Source organism: Macrobrachium nipponense, chromosome 38 (assembly GCF_015104395.2).
Source record: "Macrobrachium nipponense isolate FS-2020 chromosome 38, ASM1510439v2, whole genome shotgun sequence".
Taxonomy (NCBI): Eukaryota; Metazoa; Arthropoda; class Malacostraca; order Decapoda; family Palaemonidae; genus Macrobrachium; species Macrobrachium nipponense.
Window position 1 is genome coordinate 21,869,272 of NC_061098.1, and position 22,034 is coordinate 21,891,305.

The 22,034-nt window shown below is 35.6% G+C and overlaps 1 protein-coding gene across 1 annotated transcript in view; it reads right to left on the bottom strand.

Moving 5' to 3' along the window:
* Positions 1–21,068, bottom strand: part of LOC135209770 (girdin-like) — a 127,544-nt gene extending 106,476 nt beyond the window's left edge. The window contains 1 exon segment of the mRNA XM_064242554.1: positions 20,982–21,068. Coding sequence (XP_064098624.1) covers positions 20,982–21,068 — 87 coding nt within the window.
* Positions 21,069–22,034: the final 966 nt, after the last annotated feature.

Consider the following 22,034-nt stretch of genomic DNA (forward strand, 5'->3'; position numbering starts at 1 on the left):
CAGAAACTTATTGTCATGCAGGACTCGGATCACTATATGGTTAGTCTCGATGTAGACTCTTTATTTACCAATGTACCTTTAGAAGAGACAATTAACATTATTTTAGACAGGGTTTTTTTAAATGCTGATGACACTTTCCACGGTTTTAATAGAAATTTGTTTAAGCAATTATTGGAACTTGCTGTGCAAGACTCCGCTTTCGTTTTTAATGGTTCTTCTGTACTCGCAGGTCGAGGGCGTGGCCATGGGGTGCCCTTTAAGCCCCGATTTTTGCCAATGTGTTTATGGATTTTTTAGAGAAAAAATTTTTAGCCGAATGCCCAAGTTCTTTTAAACCAACTTTTTACAAGAGATATGTAGATGATACTTTTATTTTACTTAGACATGCATGGCAGGCTGATGCCTTTTTGGAGTTCGTGAATACTCAGCACAGTAACATAAACTTTACCATAGAAACTGAAAAAGATAACTGCTTACCTTTCTTAGATATCAAGATAACCAGAGGGGAATAATTTTTATAGTTCGTGCTTCATAAATTTTAAATTAAAATGCCATCTCCACTTTGGTCTTTAGAGCACTTAGGTATGCTTCTGATTGGAAATCTTTCCACACTGAAATTGAGTTTTTACAAGATTATTTTTTAGCTAACTCGTACCCTACGGAGGTATTTTATAAAATGGTAAACAAATTACTTAACTTAAACTTCACGGAAAATACCCCTTCATTTGATGTACCAAAATTACCCATATACGCCACTATTCCATATTTTTCAAAATAAATAGGAGACCGTATCAAGAAAATTATTGAAAGAGAGTTCGGAAGCCTCAAAGTTAATTTAATACCTGTTAATTTCCTCTCAAAATAGGCTCAACTTTCTTGGGTCATAAGAGAATTTGCAACCGTTTATGCGATCCAATATTATTTACAAATTTACTTGCCCGGGGTGTCCCGGTACTTACGTTGGATCGACGAAACGCTTGTTGCAAGTTCGATATTCCAGTCATTTGGGAGTAAGCTACAGAACTGGCCAGAGGATAACCAATCTGAACTTTCTAATATAAGAAATCATGCAGCTCTCTGTAAAATTGAAATTAACAAAAAGCATTTTTCGATAATTGACAATACCAAGCATAGCCAATATATAACGACACTTGAGTCTTTACATATCAAGCACCTCGTTCCTTCCCTCAATTCTAGTCAATCCTCTACTCAACTTTTCTTAGCGTAGTCGAGATCTGGGCAAACGGCGGTCCTACAGCCATTCCTTTCTTGTCCTTCGCTTTATTAAGGTTAATATTCCTTTTTAATGCTAAATGTCTACAATTTTAATGTCACCTTTTAAATAATTTTAGTATTTTTAGCTTTTAACTATATTTTTATTTTTGAATAACTTTAGTATTTTATGTTTTCCTTTTGTTTTAAAATAGCATGTAAACTTTAATATTTTTTATAAATGTGAATTGATTTTACATTACAGACTGATGATGTGTCAGGATGACGAAAGCGTATCTCATAATAAACTCCTCAATTGATCTATTGAGTTTCGGTAACCCTCTGATGTCTACATGTTCGCACCTTTGATTTTGATATAGTATATAATATAATGATATATATATATATTTATATATATATATATATAGTATATATCGTACAAATACGTATATATATACACACGTATATGTAATGGAATCGAAGTATCAAAAATGTATCCAAGACATTATTATTGTCTTCCATTTGTTTCAATACCTAAACGGATATAGACGAGAAAGCAAACGTCACAACTGTTTATTCCTAACACGAGAAACATCACAAAGTTAGCGAAGAAGCAATTCGGTGGCAAATGACAAGTTGAAGACTCCAGCGCGGACTTTCTTCCCCGGAACAACCAGCAGCAAAAAAAGAATAGAAAGAAAGAAAGAAAGAAGCAGAAAACAAATCGCAATTCTCTCGGAACTTCGATTTAACATCGACCTCAGACGTCAAGACGAAAACAGGGAGTTAAAAGTTAATTTTTCAGCAAACAAGTTTAGGACACAAACAGTGAAGAGGCAGCGAAGTAAATCTAATTACTTTTTTTTTCTCTCTCTCCTGACGGGAACTGATTATGTTTTTGCTGCAGGGTTAGAACTCCCTCTGGCCTAAAATACTTTTTTTAGCTTTCTGTAAAAGAAAACTATTGTGGTTATTTGTCTGTCCCGTCCGCACTTTTCTGTTAGCCTCAGATTTAAAAAAAAAACTACTGAGGCTAGAGGGCAGCAAATCGGTATGTTGATCATCCACTTCCCAATCATCAAACATAACAAACTGCAGCCCTCTAGCCTCAGAAGTTTTTACTTTATTTAAGGTTAAAGCTAACTATGATCGTGCTTCTGGCAACACTGTAGGACAGCCCACGGTTCATACAGTTATACACTGTACAGAAAACTCGATTGCGCCAGGGAACTTCGTATTTTTTCCTTCATTTTTTTTTTTAAATAACCAGCAGGCGAATGTGTGTTCTCAGTATATTTCTATGCATATCTGGAATTATATATCATGATTTGCGTTTATCACGTAAGGCTTACGACAGCTACCAAAAACATTTTTACGAAATATTAAATTTTTACGAAATATTAAATTTTTCATACGCACAAAACTGAAGAATACAACAAGAAACAAGAAAAAAAAATAAATGGTAAAAAGATAAACAAAATCTTGGAGAAGGCAACGTCCCTGCCTCATAAAAACGCAACGTAAAATCTAGATATCAAAATAAAAGACACTCGCGCCATTCCTCCGAGGCAGTTTTGAAGATATAGCTGGAAAGAGACAAAAAATACAAGGGGAATGGTAAATAAATACTGACGCCGAATGGAAGATATTGGCTCGTAAGAATCAGGAACGGTCCTCGGTATTCAGTGCTTGAGGCGAGAGACGCAAAGGGTGTCTAGTTTTCATAAATAACACTCGAGAAAGACCGACACAGAACACAACAAAGTCACCAATAATTTAAGTCGAGAAAGAATGAACCTACGACGAACCTACGACGTCGAAACTGATCAAACAAGCAGCGCAAAAATGGTAAATTCACAATACAATGAACGTTTCTTAGCTTCGCGAAAATTTGCTTGATTTTTCCAAATACAGATGGGGTATAAAATCACCTTCCCTCACAACAGAAAACTAAATGAATATTTCGAAACTTGAATCATAACAGAGAGAGAGAGAGAGAGAGAGAGAGAGAGAGAGAGAGAGAGAGAATTACCTGATAAACAGTTACCCCTCCCCTTGGGAGTTTGAGAATTACCTCCCCTGTATGAACCTAGATACCTATTAATTACAAATTACCTACAAGAAATATATTGAAAAGAGAACAGACGAGTAAGACCACGGAGATAAAATTCATAAACAAATGATAAAAAAAACACTTCCAGAACCTAGATACTGGATTTCCAGGCACAATCCACAAGGGACCGGTGCGGCACCGAATCTTTCATGAGAGACGCAGGGATCCCAAAGAAATATCTGAGCTTCGGTCGCTGAAAAAAAAAAACTCCCGCAATCAATAACCAATGGCAGAATTCCGTCAAGGGCACGAACGACGAGGAAACCCTGCCCTCACATACACATCACTGTCCCTCCTGCAGGAGTCTATAGGTTTCCCGGGGCGTAGCTGCCGGTACTGGGTGACAGACAATCTTGGAAGATCTGGATGTAACAGATGATCGCAATAATGAAATATCAAGTGAGCTAAGTGAACGATAGGACAAGAGTTTAACACGATTAGCGATACCAAATTTAATATAACTCAGGATTCTGTTCGACAGTTTAAGATGCATGTCAACTGGAAAACTATATTCAATGAATATGACCTAACTCATAGCTACCATTTCTATCACTATTTCATGTACTACTAGCTGACCGACCCAGCTCTGCTTGGGATTGGGATAACTGAATGACAACTGATAAACTTGCTTTACTCTCTCTCTCTCTCTCTCTCTCTCTCTCTCTCTCTCTCTCTCTCTCTCTCTCTCTCTCTCTTATTCCATCTTTCTCCTACCTAACACCCCTTCTACTCTCTCTCTCTCTTCCTCTCTCTCTCTCTCTCTTTCTCTCTCCAACCATCTGTCTTTCCCTCTTTCTTCTCACTAATACCAACTCTCTCTCTCTGTCTCTCTCTCTCTTATTCCATCTTTCTCCTACCTAACACCCCTTCTACTCTCTCTCTCTCTTCCTCTCTCTCTCGCGCTTTCTCACTCTTCTCTCTCAACCATCTGTCCCCTTTCTCTTTCTCACTAATATCAACTCTCTCTCTCTCTCTCCCAAACACTTGCTCTTCTCTGTCTCTGTCTCTGTCTCTCTCTCTCTCTCTAACCCTCCCTGACTATTTTCCTCTTTCTTCTCCCTAACACCCTGTCTACTCTCTCTCACTTCCTCTCCCTCCCATTCTCTCTCTGCCAAGCCCTTTCTCGAACTCCGCCCTCTTTGATGTCATTGATGTTTAACCTATAGTATTCTTTTCTAAATGATATTCGTAGAGTAACTTAAGTCTACGGGCCTAACCAGCCCAGTTTCACGGGCAGAACTAGCTCCTTCTCAGGGAATCCCTTCTCACCCCCACCCCCTTCAGACGGGGGAGAGAGAGAGAGAGAGAGAGAGAGAGAGAGAGAGAGAGGAGAGAGGTAGGATGAAACCCCATTATAAACCATCTTAGGTGTCCCCACTATAACCCTGCCAAGTCTCATGCCCATCGGACCAGTCGTTTGGTCGTGATTGAATGACAGACGGACGGATGGACATAACACCCATTATAGTAAGATTATGACCGTAATACTATCGTAGTTTAGATAGCAGCCGTTCATTCTTCGATTTTAGCAGACTATACCTGCATAATGTTTTGGATATGGTAACACAGGTTTATGCAAAGGAGGAAGGGACCTTATGAGTTTAGGAGTGAAAAAAAAAGTGCAGATTTGAGAGTAGTCACCTGGAAGAATTCCTTTTACAATAGCGTTGTATTCATTATTATCCAAAAAACAACCTTCAGAGCCAGTGTGTATATTCCAAAAAGGCCAAGGTAATTGTATTTAGTTCAGGATTAAGTCGATCAGTCAATTATATAATAATAATAATAATAATAATAATAATAATAATAATAATAATAATAATAATAAAACCCGAGTGGATCTTGTTTGTCTTCCCCAGGGTGACAGTAAAGGAGACATGATGCAGTCCTCCTCCCCCTGCAAACAAGTTTGTCCGCCCATGAGGGGGGGGAGTAGGTAGGGGATTGGGATGGTGAGGAAGACAGCAACTCCGGGTTCTACCGCACGTAACGCGCGCCAACAAGATAATAGAAGTGAATAATATTTGCCTTACTCTTTGTTTCCTGAATCATATTACCTTGGCACTAAACAAAGGCAGTCCATTTCTCTTTGCAGGAAGTGAATCCGACTCTGGATGCTTGGCTGAATTCAGCCTCTCAACTGTAAGCCAGAAATGTGAGGTTTTATTGGCCTGGTTTATTCTAAACCATAGAAATGATTCCCACGAGAATCTCTAAACAACTTTCCTCTTATTTAACAACCACAGGTTATTTGATAACTACAGGTGCATAAACAATAACAAACTCTAGAGCATAGATGATTATCTTGGCATAAGCAATCAGACAACGGTTAACAAACGCTCAAAAACCTCACATAATATATTAACGGTAATTGCAGTCTATTATAAAATGGAATGATAATGGAAAGATAATGGAAGGAGTCAAAACCAAATTATTTTAATGCATCAAATTATTACTTAAGACTAATTTTTCCAGCATTTTACTCCACACGAATTATCACACTTGATGAAAATTAAGATTAGCTCTTGTTTTATATATATATATATATATATATATATATATATATATATATATATATATATATATATATATATATATATATATATATGTATATATGTATAAAATGTGGTTTAAAACAAGCAAATTCATTCAATCCAATGTCAACGTACTACATTCAGGTTCATATTTCAGAAAATTGTTAGATATTTATTTGTTGATGAAGGTTTCTGTGGTTGGACTATTACCAGCACGAATTCACAAATAAAAAAATGCCTTTGATTTCCACTTAATACCACTGCTTTTACGATAAACGCTATACAATAAGTTAGGATAAAACCATTGCTTACAGGGATAACATGGAGGAATTCAATTATTGTTTGTTTCTTTGTTTGTTTGTATGGTGATTTTACGTTGCATGGAACCAGCGGTAATTCAGCAACGGGACCAACGGCTTTACGTGACTTCCGAACCACGTCGGGAGTGAACTTCTATCATCAGAAATACACATCTCTCACCCCTCAATGTAATGCCCGTGAATCGAACTCGCGGCCACCGAGGTGGCACGCCAACACCATACCGACAAGGCCACTGAGGCACTGGAATTCAATCATGAACAGTTTAAGACATCCAGAAAGCAGAATTTCCAGCAATAAGCAAAACCCAATTTCGTCACATCAGAAGCTTGGGTAAGCAGCAGTCACAGGAGATGCGTTATACGTCATTGAGTGACGTGACTCTCGTCACATAACATGCCCCTTTGCAGTTCCGATTTACGGGCTGCAATTGAACATGACGCAATCACCGCCGAGGAAAGCGCATACTAGCAATTAGCGATCGTCACGGGAGATTCACCATCACTCGAATTTCCTGTCAAACAAAGCGAGAGAGAGCAAGAAATGTCGCCCCCCCCTCCCCCCGCCCCCCGCCTTCAAATGGGTCTCCAACTATGAAGCTCTGTATGTTATTAAAATCTGCTTGCTTCGGGCTAAGCAATTATTCTTTCTCTCTTTTCAACGCCTCCAGGATTTCGTAGCTGTTTCTGAGTTCTTGCGAAAGCTTCTGTTGTCTCTTTATAAATGGTAAGGAAAATCATTCTCCAACACCTCCTCCAACTTATGGGTCTGCCTGTGTCTGTCTGTCTGTCTTCTGATAATTTCATGATACCTGTTTTTTTTACAGCTGTACTGGAAGACTTTTTCTTACGCAATATGGAAACAAAGCTTACTTTTGATTACTTAAAGTTTGTTTGTTTGTTTGTACGGTGTTTTTTTGCATGGAACCAGAGGTTATTCAGCAACTGGCTTTACGTGACTTCCGAACCACGTCGAGAGTGAACTTCTATCGTCAGAAATACACATCTCTAACCCCTCAGTGGAATGCCCGAGAATCGGTGGCCGGCCTAGACCATACCGATCACGCCACAGAGGCGCTTTTGATTACTTAAAATTTCGATCGCTTTTCTTCTTAAGTAAGGAAATTCCTGACGCACTTCCAAAGAGTCAGTCAACATGCAGCGTAAACTGATACAAGAAACAAGTAAAAAATGCGCCAAAGTTTCTTCGGCGCAATCGAGTTTTCTCTACATCGTGTAACCATGGCCACCGAAAATATATCTATTTTTCGGTGATCTTGGTATAATGCTGTATGAGCCGCAGCCCATGAGACTTTAACCACGGCCAGGTGGTGGCCTGATCCACATCATTGCAGACGCACAATTAGGGCTAACTTTAACCTTAAGTAAAATCAAAACTACCGAGGCTAGCGGGCTGCAATTTGCTATGTTTGATGATTGGAGGGGGGATGATAAACATACCAATTTGCAGCCCTCTAGCCTCAGCAGTTTTTAAGATGTGAGGGCGGACAGAAAAAGTGCGGACGGACAGACAAAGCCGGTACAATAGTTTTCTCTTTCAGAAAACTAAAAAAAGGCGAATGGGGAAACAAAACAAAGGAACTTCCAAAGACGCAAGCTTAGGGCAGCAGCAACCGAGAGGGGGGAAAGAAAACCAGATAAAAAGTAAAATAATATAACAATCAAGAGAACAATGACTTTTGGCTGAACAACGGGTCTTAACCCCTCGTCAAAATATGAAGTTACTTGGACAATTTGCGATTTTTTCCCTTTTAATTACAACAACCTTTTACCCATTATTCTTACATTTAATCCTTTTTTTTTTACTTTATTCTCATTTTTCTTCTCTTTTCCAAATTTTTCTTTCTATTATTTGTGTACTTCAGCCTTCGCCTTTTTTCATTTTTGTTATTTCTATCTTGTGTTTCTGTAGTCCACTTAATCTATAAATTACTATATATATATATATATATATATATATATATATATATATATATATAATATATATATATCTGTACTGTGTATCTTTAGTTGCTGTGACCATGTCTTGGTAATAAGACGAAACTACTTAGCTTCTCCAGTGTTTCAATTTTCCTTCGAGGCTGTAACTTTATTCATATGTGTAATCTATATAGTATATATAATATATATATTATTCTATATATTATAATATATAAATATATATCTTAATACCCTATATATCTTATAATGCATGATGTGCAATTCTGAAAAAAGAATTTGAATGTCCATTTATTTTGAATCTGAATTAAATCAGGTGACACCAGCGCTCGCCAAAACCTCAGCATTTTCCATCCCCGTCCAATTATTAAATCTATAATGACAATTTGCTACGGCCGTTTAAAATAAATATGGGGCTCATCACTCATCCCCGACTGCACAACCTGATATTAACAGCTAAACGGAATAAAAATATTGACACAAAACCCCAAAAATATTTAGGCAAGGCGCCTGGGATGGTGTAATACCCATAATCTCCCCTGGTCCGTTATGGAAAGGATAAACTTCAGTCTATGCTAAAAAAATAATAATAAATAAATCTGCCTGAATAATAATTCTTGGTTTAGGGTAAATTTCCTTAATAGAACTAATGACCCCTCAAATAGAACTCTCGAAACCTGACTGCATATTAGTAAAGAACCACTGAGGAAGAAACGTTAACTTTAAACAAGAAACAAAAGTTTTTTTTTTTTTGTTTTTTTTTTTTTCATTCCGGGTGAGTTGGATACGATATAGAATTCAGGCCAAAGGCCACGCGCTGGGACCTATGAGGTTATTCAACGCTGAAAGGGAACCTGACGGTAAAAATGTTTGAATGGTGTAACTGGAGGAAAACCTGGCAGTTGCACTATGAAACAATTGTCAGGGAGGCTGGAGGTACAGAAAAAGGATTGAAAGATGTAGCAGCTAAGGGCCCAAGGAACGTTGCAAAGCACTTTAAGCAATGCCTAACAGTACACCACGTGAGGTGCACTGACGGCACTAACCCCCTTACGGGGTATTCCGGTTTGAGGGAGACTTTCTCTCTTTACTTAAACTCTGAATCTCCTCCGCGTTCTCTTTGTTCTTCCTGAACGATCTTCTCGGTTGAACAGCGCCTTTTTTTTCTTCTTCTTCAATCTCATCATGAAATTCTTTTCCGTTTTCACTCTCTTTCGAAAACAGGAAAAACTGAAGGAGACACACTTTCCCCACAAGTCGCCGTCTTTTCATCGATCCTTCTACTTCAAGTTTAATTTACACACCACACAAAAATCTTGACCAATAACCGATTTTGTTTCGAGAACAATGTTGCTGTGCATATGTTGCAGTAAGAGTGTGAGCCCAGGGATCTGAGGGAATTCGTGAAATCACCAATTCGCTTAGGCACATTTGATCCCCATGGATTAGAACTAAACACGGCGACACACATTTGACCTCCACATGGCTAGGGAAATGTCCCCAAGTGAATTGGTGATTTCACGAATTCCCTAAAATTTTCAGGAATTTCGTGAAATCCCTGGTTTCATAGTCTTCATGTAACACAAATACATTACATGATTTTATTAGTAACACATCCCCAAGTGAATTGGCGACTTCACGAAGTCCCTGAAATTTTCAAGAATTTCGTGAAATCCCTGGTTCCACAGTCTTACTGTAACACATATACAATATCAATACATGATTTTAGATTTTATTAGTAACATATCCCCATGTGAATTGGTGATTTCACGAATTTCCTGAAAATTCCAGGAATTTCGTGAAATCCCTGGTTTCATAGTCTTACTATAACAAATATGCATTATTACATGATTTTTAGTAACGTATCCCAATGTCATTTGGTGATTTCACGAATTCCCTGAAAAATTCAGTAATTTCGTGAAATCCCTGGTTTCATAGTCTTACTGTAACAAATAAACAATATTATATGATTTTTTTAGCAACGTATAAAGGACACGCCCTTGACATGCTAGCAAAGCCACCGATCGCTCTGGCCTTCAGACGACAACGTTACGAAATTAAAAAATGATCAAAGCTGGTCAGAAGTTATACTGGAGCGGAAAATGAATAATTCAGTCTGCCTCAACAGTAAAATCAAATAGGAAAAAAAAAAAAAAAAAATCTGTAGGCACTGCGCAAAAATGTTGTCCACAAAATACCAGAGCACAAGATATAATCATTTTTACATTTGCAACTCCAGTATGGCTGATATTTACTTTTCGTTTACTGGTATAACAGAAGGATAACAAAATACCATTCTATGACAAACAATGAAATAATTCAAGACACTTATTTCTATGTCGCAGCTCCACTATGAAACACTGTTAGAAGAGGGTGGAGAGTAAGATGAAAGAAGAATATGAATGGAGGTACTGTAAAAGGAATGAAAGGGGTTGCAGCCAGGGGCCGATGGGACTCTGCAAAGGACCATAAGCAATGCCTACAGTGCACTGCGTGAGGTGCACTGATAGATTAGTACTGGCCTTCTGCCTGTCATTTTCCTGAGATATTCGCTGATTAATATATATATATATATATTATATATATATATATATATATATATATATGTATATATATTATATATATATATATATATATATATATATAATATATATATATATATATATATATCTATAATCACAAGAGTTAACCATGCTAGGTCGCCTGAGGATAAGGTCTCCGATTTGTGAATTATAATAATGTTCTTGTAAGAATCAAGACAGAGAACAATTTCTTTGGTGTATTTCAAGTAGAGAATTGTGCTCAAATTAGCCCCTAATCAAGATTGCTTCCTCTCTCTCTCTCTCTCTCTCTCTCTCTCTCTCTCTCTCTCTCTCTCTTCTTCTCTCTCTCTCTGTTTGCAAGTTTCTTGAGTAAATATCGCTCATCACATTGACGACGAAGGGCCGAGGATTCATCCTTGTGGAAAACTTGGTATGACCGGGATGCATATTTCCCACGGGACTGGTTTGGATCGTGTTCCCTTAGCTATTTACTTGAAGCGTTCGAGTTTAGAAGGAAACAAGTAAGAAATGCGGCGTTTCTTCGATGCAAATGAATTTTCTGTACAGCGCATAATACTTTATGAAACTCTCTGACACGGCCCATAAAACTCTCACCAGCGCCCCACGAAACGTTCAGCCACTGGCAGGTGGGGGCCTGTGTTGTTGGCACCTATAGCGGTGGCAGAAGCAAGATCATAGATAACTTTAACCTTAAAAAAAAAAAAAAAAAAAAAAAAAAAAAAAAAAAAAAAAAAACACGCACACACACACACTACTGAGGCTAGAGGGCTGCAAGTTGGTATGTTTGATGACTGGAGGTTGGATGATCAACTTACCAATTTGCAGCCCTCTAACCTTAGTAGTTTTTAAATTCTGAGGGTGGACGGGCGTACAGAAAAAGTGCGGACGGACAGACAAAGCAATCTCAACAGTTCTCTTTTAGAGAAAACTAAAAACCCATTATCGAGAAGCCACACAAAGCTACTACGCCTCATTCTATTAACACCTTTGCCATGCCACGTAAAACAGACAGAGCGTGGAAAACTAAGATCACTTAAATGGGCGTTTCGACACTTGAAGGAAATCTCTGGAAATCTCTGTTCGTTTGCGCGACGTCAATCACTCGCAAGCTGCGATTCGGTTCAGGCGATGATGTAATTGTGTAATTGACTTCACGAGCTCTTTCCATTATTACATTTACAAAGGCAGGCATACAAACCCCCATTCAGTTCATGATTTTCTGACATGCGATAATACATTTCATCTGTAAAACTGAAGTGATAACAAAAAATTCGGACAATCTTTCTCTGTGAATTTTACATTAACAACAGCATATTATAAATATAAAGGAAAAATAGACTCTGGAAGACAAAAATATCAGAAAGAGCGCAAAATATTTAATATTTTCTATCTATTTCTATTCAAGGCCAAATATTAACAGTTATTATAGACGATTTGAAGCAAAATACAAAACGTGAAGGACTACTACTCATACTTATAGGAAAGTAACGCGAAAGCTGTAATACACGACAGGACAATACAAAATATATAACAAAATTATACGTCAGAGCACTACAAAATATACAACAATAATATACAGCAGAACACTACAAAATATATAACAAAGATATACAACAGAACCCTACAAAATATACAATATACAACAAAACTACAAAATATACAACAAAAATATTCAATGAAGATACTCCAGCTGAATGGAAGCTACTTTTACATCGCAAGAGCATAAACACAATGAAAGGAGGAACATTACGTCATTTCTTGTTTGCTGTTTCAGCCAAACGACGACACACAATCCAAGCCATTGTTTATTCCAAGATCAAACCCCACCTAATGACCACAGCTTCATGACGGCAAGAAAAAATAAAGACAATGGCCAGTAATTCAAGCGCGTTTCCCCTTCGTATAAGGTTAAACATGAAGAACTTAGCTCTTGGACCATGTGTTTCAACAGGTGCTATTGTCAAAGGGCAGCAAGAAAGGACACATGACATAAACCTGATTTGCATAATATGATTCAACTAAAATGACTACAACAGATGGAAGTTTATTATTTAAAGTACAGCGTATTGCGGTACTTGAGTCCATATATACCTACTTAACCGTCTGGTTGTTGTGTGTGTGTGTGTATGTATATATATAATATAATATTATATGTATTATATATTATATATAATATCTACACACCATTATATATATATATACACACATATATATATACATCATATATATATATATATATAAGAATAACTTGATCACGAAGTATATAAACGTGATGCTATGTATAAATAAAGGTTTTTGCCACGAAGGAAAATTGAAAAGCGAGATAGCCGAGAACTTTTGGTCTATCACGACCCTTTACTAAGTTATGCCTTAGTAAAGGGTCATGCTGACCGAATGTTCTTGGTTATCTCGCTTTTCAATTTTCCTTCGTGGCAAAAACCTTTATATATATATATATATATATATATATATATATATATATATATATATATATTATATATATATATATGTGTGTGTGTGTGTGTGTGTGTGTGTGTGTGTGTGTGTGTGTGTGAGAGAGAGAGAGAGAGAGAGAGAGAGAGAGAGAGAGAGAGAGAGAGAGACACAACTCCCGGTTGACGAACCCAATATTCGCATCCCTCCCCCTTTTTTTCCTTTTTCCCACTAGATATTCAAGACCATCACTCTTCGGGAGACTCAATAGAAGACCTCTTGCCACCTAAGTTGCCTCCAGACAACAGGTCATAAGTTTTTCCAGGGATGAAGAACATATTCTCTGATAAAGTAATATGAATTCAAGTTAAAAATTCTAGCTGTCTTTCATATCTCAAATAACTCTTCAGCTGACTTTTACATCTCAAACTAACTATTCAAAGATAAAATCCCGAACGCCGTGTAAAAAAAAAGAAGAAAAAAAAAAAGAAAGTATCAAGATGACTAACTCTACAGAATTAAGGTAAAACAATACGTGACTAGTTCTGAACCTTGAACAGACACTGAACACAGAAGCGATGCGAATTCTTTAAGCATTATTAAGTGTCGTTGTTGCATCGGAATATATTTGCAGTTGAATTAAAGACTATATATCAGTTATCTCCTCAAACTAGAACTGAGGAGATACAACACATCCCACTGTGGGAACTTCTTTACATACAAGATACGTGACACAGGGAATAAACTGCCACCAGAAGTTGTAAACAGCAACAGTGTGGAAGAGCTTAAAAAGAAAGCTAGACAGAATCATTAGGACACTGTGAATGCACAGTCAAACCTGCTCCTAGAGATGAGTGAGCACACGATGTCTCCTCGGATGAACTAACAAGTCTTTGAGACATCCTAATCCTTGTAACTCCTCGTAACTTTGGTCAAACGAATTTGGAGCTTATTAGAGAAGACAGTTACATTTTCGTCCAAAGATTCATGCAAAGTACAAGGTCGACCACTATCATTTCATGCTGATATAAGTTACTTTACAGTTCTCCAGAAGCAATAACTCTTACACTGAATGACATATTGTTAGCTTTAGGAGAAATATATTCAGCACTTTCGACGAATTACTGGAAACATACCACCTTTCCTCTCAATATATAGAAAGCATGGAGATAACTCTGTAGAGAGTCAACGGGAAATCATTTTCCTATAAACACTTCCTTTTATGGAATTTAGTTCAGGGTAAAATCAATGCAAACCAGAAGTTATGCATTATGTTCAATTACTGCCTATTCCTTGATATAACATTTTCATCTGTACGACCACAGTCGACGCCCAGGAAAGCAAAGGATGGAACACATTAAATATAGCAAATATAGTATATTTTCTTATCTTCCTTTCCTTTTCTATCCCATGGCTACCGCACTATACACCTTTCTCACTAATATAAGTTCCTCGCTGGACAAGTGGTTTTCGCGCTCGGCTGCCAATCCGGTGGTCCGAAGCTCGAATCCCGGCTCGGCCAACGCGGAATCAGAGGAATTTATTTCCGGTGATAGAAATTCAGTTTCTCGAATAAGTGTGGTTCGGATCCCGCAATAAGCTGTAGGTTCCGTTGCTAGGTGACCAATTGGTTCCTAGCCACGTAAATATATCTAATCCTTCGGGCCAGCCCTAGGAGAGCAGTTAATCAGCTCAGTGGTCTGGGAAAACTAAGACGTTCTTAACTTCTCACTAATATAGGCTTTTTTATTGCCTTCACAGTTCCAAATATATATATATATATATATATATATATATATATAATATATATATATATATATATATATATATATATATATATATATACTCGGTCCTCTAACAACCTTACTGAGAATTATGACTTCCCCGCCATAATTTCTAAGCCCGCTCATTCGAACAAGTCATGGAAAATACAGAGTTAGTTTATTAGAAAACCGATAAATTAACAAATGAATTATATATATATATATATATATTATATATATAAATATATATATATATATATATATATATATACATTATATATATATTATTAAAACTCGGTCCTAACAACCTTACCGAGAATTATGACTTCCCCACCATAATTTCTAAGCCGCCCATTCGAAAGAAGTCATGGAAAATAGAGAGAGTTAGTTATTAGAAAACCTGATAAATTAACAAATGAATATATATATATCTATATATATACATATATATATATATATATATATATATATATATATATATATATATATATATATATATTCTATACTCGGCCCTAACAACCTTACTGAGAATTATGACTTCCCCGCCATAATTTCTAAGCCGCTCATTCGAAAGAAGTCATGGAAAATACAGAGTTATTAGAAAACCAGATAAATCAACAAATGAATAAGTAAATAAAAGTTGAGGCAAAATAACGAAATACAGGTTGAATTGTATTAGGCTAGCAGTAGTAGTTAAAGAAGTAAAGTATAACTTAGCTTAACCAGACCACTGAGCTGATAAACAGCAATCTGGTAGCCCGAGTTCGCTCCCCACTGCTGCCAGTGCAGAATCTTAGCTGTAGTCGTAGTGTACATGAAATCGATTAGATTAAAAGGCTTCCACAGGTTAGATTGATTTATTACTCAGCCTTCCTTTCGTTTTTAACCCACATGAAAATCAAACCGAGCCTGAACTTTACCTGCCAAAAGCAGATTCGGTGTCTGAATAACAGACACTCGCTGAAATAGCTGAAAACTTTCCCTCTCTGAAATTGTTGGTTCCCACGTCTCAAGCTTTAAGAATATTGCACCATGCCCTTGTTGCACGTAGTGAATTAATACAATGTTACCGCAAGGTAAGAATTCTGAAATAACAAGAATATACAATAAAAACATAATCTAACGTCAACAGGACCAAATGGCATTGAAACTGTCTTGTATGTTTACGAGTAACCAGGATATTAGCCTTTTTGAGTTTTCTATAAAAGAAAACTATTGAGATTTGTTCGTCCGTCTGCACTTTTCCTGTCTGCCCTCAGATCTTAAACACTACTGAGGCTAGAGGGCTGCATATTGGTATGGTGATCAGCCACCCTCCTATCATCAAACATCCCAAATTGCAGCCCTCTAACATTGGTAGTTTTTATTTTATTTAAGGTTAAAGTAAGCTATGATCGTGCGTATGATACCACTATAGGACAGGCATCACCGGGCCGTGGCTGAAAGTTTCATGGCCAGTGGCTCATACAGCATTAGACGCTATACAGAAAATTCTATTGCGCAGAAGAAACTCACGCATTTTTTACTTTTTAAAACGCAATAATGTAAGCCAAGAAATAATTAAAAAGAAAAAATTAACTTATCATAAAACCAACAGCGTCTGAAAGTTATATATCCTGGTTGTTACAGCAAGAAACCTTCCGTGATTCCTCTGTAAAATTCAAATTGCTACTTCCACCAGATCCCAAGGAGACACAGTAATAAGGAGTCTATTTTTGGCTGGATAACATCCAGCCCAACGACAGGCTAACCAAGGGAGAACGACGGGAGGAAATGCGACTACCAGGAAATGAAGAAACAAGTAAAAATTGCGACTACCAGTAGATGAAGAAACAAGTAAATATTGCGACTACCAGATGAAGAAACAAGTAAAAATTGCGACTACCAGGAAATGAAGAAACAAGTAAAGATTGCGACTACCAGGAGATGAAGAAACAAGTAAAAATTGCGACTACCAGGAGATGAAGAAACAAGTAAAAATTGCGACTACCAGGAGATGAAGAAACAAGTAAAAATTGCGACTACCAGTAGATGAAGAAACATTGTGACTACCAGTAGATGAGGAAACAAGTAAAAATTGGAACTACCAGGAGACGAAGAAACAAGTAAAAATTGGAACTACCAGGAGACTATGAAACAAGTAAAAATTGCGACTACCAGGAGAGGAACAAACAAGTAAAAATTGCGACTACCAAGAGACGAAGAAACAGGTATAAATTGTGCAAAAGTTTCTTCGGCGCAATCGAATTTTCTGTCCGGTGACGGCCTCATAAAACTCTTCTTAGCCGCGGCCCAAGAAACTCAGCCACGGTCCGGTGGTGGCCGTTAACGCTGCCAGAAGTACGATTATGGATAAGTGTAACTTTAAATAAAATAAAAACTACTGAGACTAGAGGGCTGCAATTTGGCATGTTCGATGATTGGAAGGTGGATGATCAATATAACAATTTGCAGCCCTGTAGCCTCAGTAGTTTTTAAGGTATAAGGGCGGACGGACATACAAAGCCGACACAATTGTTTTCTTTTACAGAAAACTAACGAAAAGCGTAAAAGGGAAGTTTCCCATCTCCCTGCGTTCACTTTTCGTAAAGGGAATGGTGGAAAGTGGGGAAACTAGAAACGAATAAAATGTGAGAACGTTCATTATTATTAATTCACCGCATACAGTTATTTTACTGTATTAAAAGTTATTATTATTTTTTTTTTGGGTGGGGGTGGGGGCAAGGCAAAAATAACATATCTCAGTAACCTCGACAGTTGTTTGAAAAAACAAAGCGATTGTTATAAAAATCGAGTTTTCTACGTCATTTATGGCATGAAAACTGAGCATACCATGGAGAGGTTAAGGCTGACTTACTGAATGACTGACCTCATACAGACTGGCGCCGCTATTTATATAAGAATAATTGACGGCATAAAAAAAATGGTGTTAAACAGGAATAAAAAGGTATCCCTAATCAATTCAATTTAAGCTTGATATGTTTTCACATCTTTTATCCAAATATTTATGCAAAAATGGATGAACTTCCAATAGCTGACTTAACACATCTTTATAAAAAAAAATAAATAAATAAAGCTTCCTTCACTAACTCAAAAAACTCTAGAAAAATTTTTCAATTGAAAGCTAACTGAAAAGCTCCACGGAAAATATTATTTGAAAACAGTTCTCATAAATGTCATCTTTATAAACTGATATAACTACCGTAGTTAAACTGGACACCGAATACACCGGCTTTATTCATTTGTTAACCTTTTTCTATTATAACTTACTTTCATAACTAGTTCCTAGATTCTGAGTAGTTAGTCCTGTAATTTAACGGCCTTTCAGCTGCGTTCCTTGTGTACTTTCAGTCATTCTATTTAATAATAATAATAATAATAATAATAATAATAATAATAATAATAATAATCATAATAATAACCAAGGACCCCTGTAACGACAATCAAAAGCCACAGTAGTGTTGAAAAAATATTTATGTACGTGAATTTCTTGCACTACTGTGGCTTTTAATTCTCAATAATAATAATAATAATAATAATAATAACAATAACAATAACAACAATAATAATAATAATAATAATAATAATAATAATAATAATAATAATAATAATAATAAAACAAGGGGCCCCTGCAACGTGGCTATAATATCGAGGATTAAAAGCCACAGTAGTGTTAAAAAATATTTATGTAGAGTTAAAAATGACAAGGATATTTATTTTTAACTCTGCGCGTACATGTTTTTTAACACTACTGTGGCTTTTAATTCTCTATATAATAATAATAATAATAATAATAATAATAATAATTATTATTATTATTATTATTATTCATTATTATTACAATTACTATTATTATTATTATTATTATTTTTATTAGTAGTAGTAGTAGTAATAATAATAATAATAATAATAATAATAATAATAATAATAATAATAATAATAATAATAGCAACAACAGCTGAAGCCCCCATTCAAGCCAGCCACTCCCAACTTTAGAAGTATCCTTATTCACTCTTGAACGGGGAAGTTACGAGATCCTGAGAGAACCGCCCTACTCTAGTGTTGACAATAATTCCCTTCGCCTGATGCTTCACTTCATAAAAAAAAAAAACAATGGATAAAAATATATTAAAATGCGAGGCAAATAGTGTCAGGGTAGTAATGCAGTGGATAATCTTAAATTGTAACTACATGTGAATAAGGTTATTCGCTCACACCCTAATCAAAATTATATCATGCCTTCAGGCATTTATATATATATATATATATATATATATATATATATATATATATATTATAATATCTATATTATATATATATATATATATATATATATTAATATATACACACACACACACATATAATTTACCTATGCCTTAAGGTATGATCCCGCCATATCAGAACTAACAACAAAAACAGCCCTAAGGAGAAAAGGCACTCCATTATGCAAGTTACTTCTCACAGGATGGAGAAAAGAACCCACAACTTCATGTACGCATCATACTTAGCATAGTACCGGATGCGAGAGAAAAGAGTGCAGTGGTCGTGCATATACATTAAGCAAGGTCCCTTAAGTACGCATAAAAAAAAACCCTGAAATGGATTACATTTTCACACGCTTGGCCCTTCACTTAACGACGTTACGTCAGAACTATACCTCGAAAGTGTCACTTTTGTTGAATATAACAGACGACTTATTTTAAACGTTACGTCAGACCGATACCTCGAAAGAGACATTTTTGTGAAATATAACAGACGACTTATTTTCAGCCAGAGATAACAAGAATCAAATCCTGTTCATCTTTGCTGGCAATGTAGAGGAAAGCTTTCTTCTTGGTGTACCGACGACTGAGCTGAATGGTAACAACTCTCTCAGTACTGGAAATAATACAATATGAAACGTACGAAATACTACGAGTTTTATTTAGAATTACATAGCAGAAATTTTACTGTATTTTGGAAGTAATACGATATATAACGTACAAAATATCATATGAGTTTTTATCTCAATGTTACTCTATTGAGGTCATCTAAATTAAACCCTTGAGAACACACCTCAAAACTAAACCAATAAACCAAAATAAATCCACAAGTTATTATGGAACCACTCAAAACGTGTGTGTGTATATATATATATATATATATATATATATATATATATATATATATATATATATATATATATATATATATATATATATATCCTATATACACACACACACACGCACTACACACACACACACACACACACACACACACACATATATATATATATATATATATATATATATATATATATATATATATATATATATATATATATATATATATATATATATATATATATATATATATATATATTTCGACACCCGCCATCGACATCAACAAAAGAAGGTTCGATTTCTCTCGACTGAGGAGAATCGTGTGAAATGTCCCTCCTATTTTCCCACGCTTCGCAATTCGAAAGAAATCAAAAAGCAATTCCTATCGAGTGGGATTGTACCTTCTCAAGGTCGAAATGACTAAACGTGCGTGAAGACATGGGCGGGTTTGCTTGTCTGTGTATGTGTTAGAGTTACAAAGCGTTACGGGGCGTTCATCTTATATGATATACATATGCATATATATATATATACTATATATATATATATAGATTATATATATATATATATCCACGTTGTGTCTAATGGGGTCTAGCAGCCCCACTTCTCCGTTGTGTTGCAAACTGTCCTACGTGGCATTTTTCTTTATTAATTTATTCATCACGTTCCATATTTTTGTAATTTAAGTTTATATTATATATAATTTTAAGGTTATATATATATATATATATATATATGATATTATATATATATATATATAAAAGATTACATACATATGTGTGTGTGTGTGTGTGTGTGTGTGTGTAAATATATTCTTCTGTCAAAACAGGATACATCTCAAGTATAAAAGGCCCATTAAAACACTCTGGTTTAAAGCTAAGGACTATATTTTGGTGGACTAACTTCCACCCTTATCAAGTAGTGAATGACAGAAGAAGTTACATTAGCGAAATATGTAGTGGGAGATATGCCCTTAGGTGATACCTGGGGCCACCGATAAGTCTCCAGCCATAAGCCGCCGTTGGTTCTGTTAATTGTCTTAATCCGCTTCATTGTTGTCTTAAGGGACATGTTGTCTATATGGTCAGAGTCCCAGGCTCCATTGTTAAAGTTGATATATATGCATGTATGTATGTTCGTCTAATACTGTCTCTTTAGTACATATACTGTGATGTCTACCATTAGATCAAATCAACATGAATATTCTGTTAGAAAGCACAGTCTACTAAATCCCATTATATCAATTCCAGTAATTACAACCAACTCATTGAATGGACAAATGCAACAGAAATTTAATTAGGCAATGATTATATTACCAGGAAACTAATTGGGACTGCTTTTATTAAGTCGTATTCCAAAAATATCTGAGCCCTTGTTACGTACAAACCCGACAAATTCATTACTGATAAAATGGTGAAGAGCTTCAAGAAATTAATATGTTGCCACGGATGATAGGGATATGTGTGTGTGTGTGTTGTGTGTGTGTGTGTGTGGTGTGTGTGTAATATACCCATACAGACATATGTATATATGTGTATGTGTATCATGTACATGCATACATACAGAATATATGCAAAAATATATTATTTACACACAGTAAATACATATAGCTATATATATATATATATCTATGGTCTATATATATTATATATATATATATATATACGTATGTTTGTATGTATATATTACATATGCAATGTAATATATACGTATATATATATATATATATATATATATATATATATATATCCATATACAAGATATACTGTATGTTCATACATATATCACTAACGTGTATATATACACATATACAAAATACCCGCAAAACTCACATTATATATTATATATATATATATATATATATATATATATGTTTGTGTGTTATAATTAATTACATATACAATGTAATACTATACGTATATATTCTATAGTTATATGCACTATACAAGATAATTACACAAAATACCCGCTAAACTCACTCCCTTGATGCAAAACGCATAGGAACATTATATATATATATATATATATATATAATAT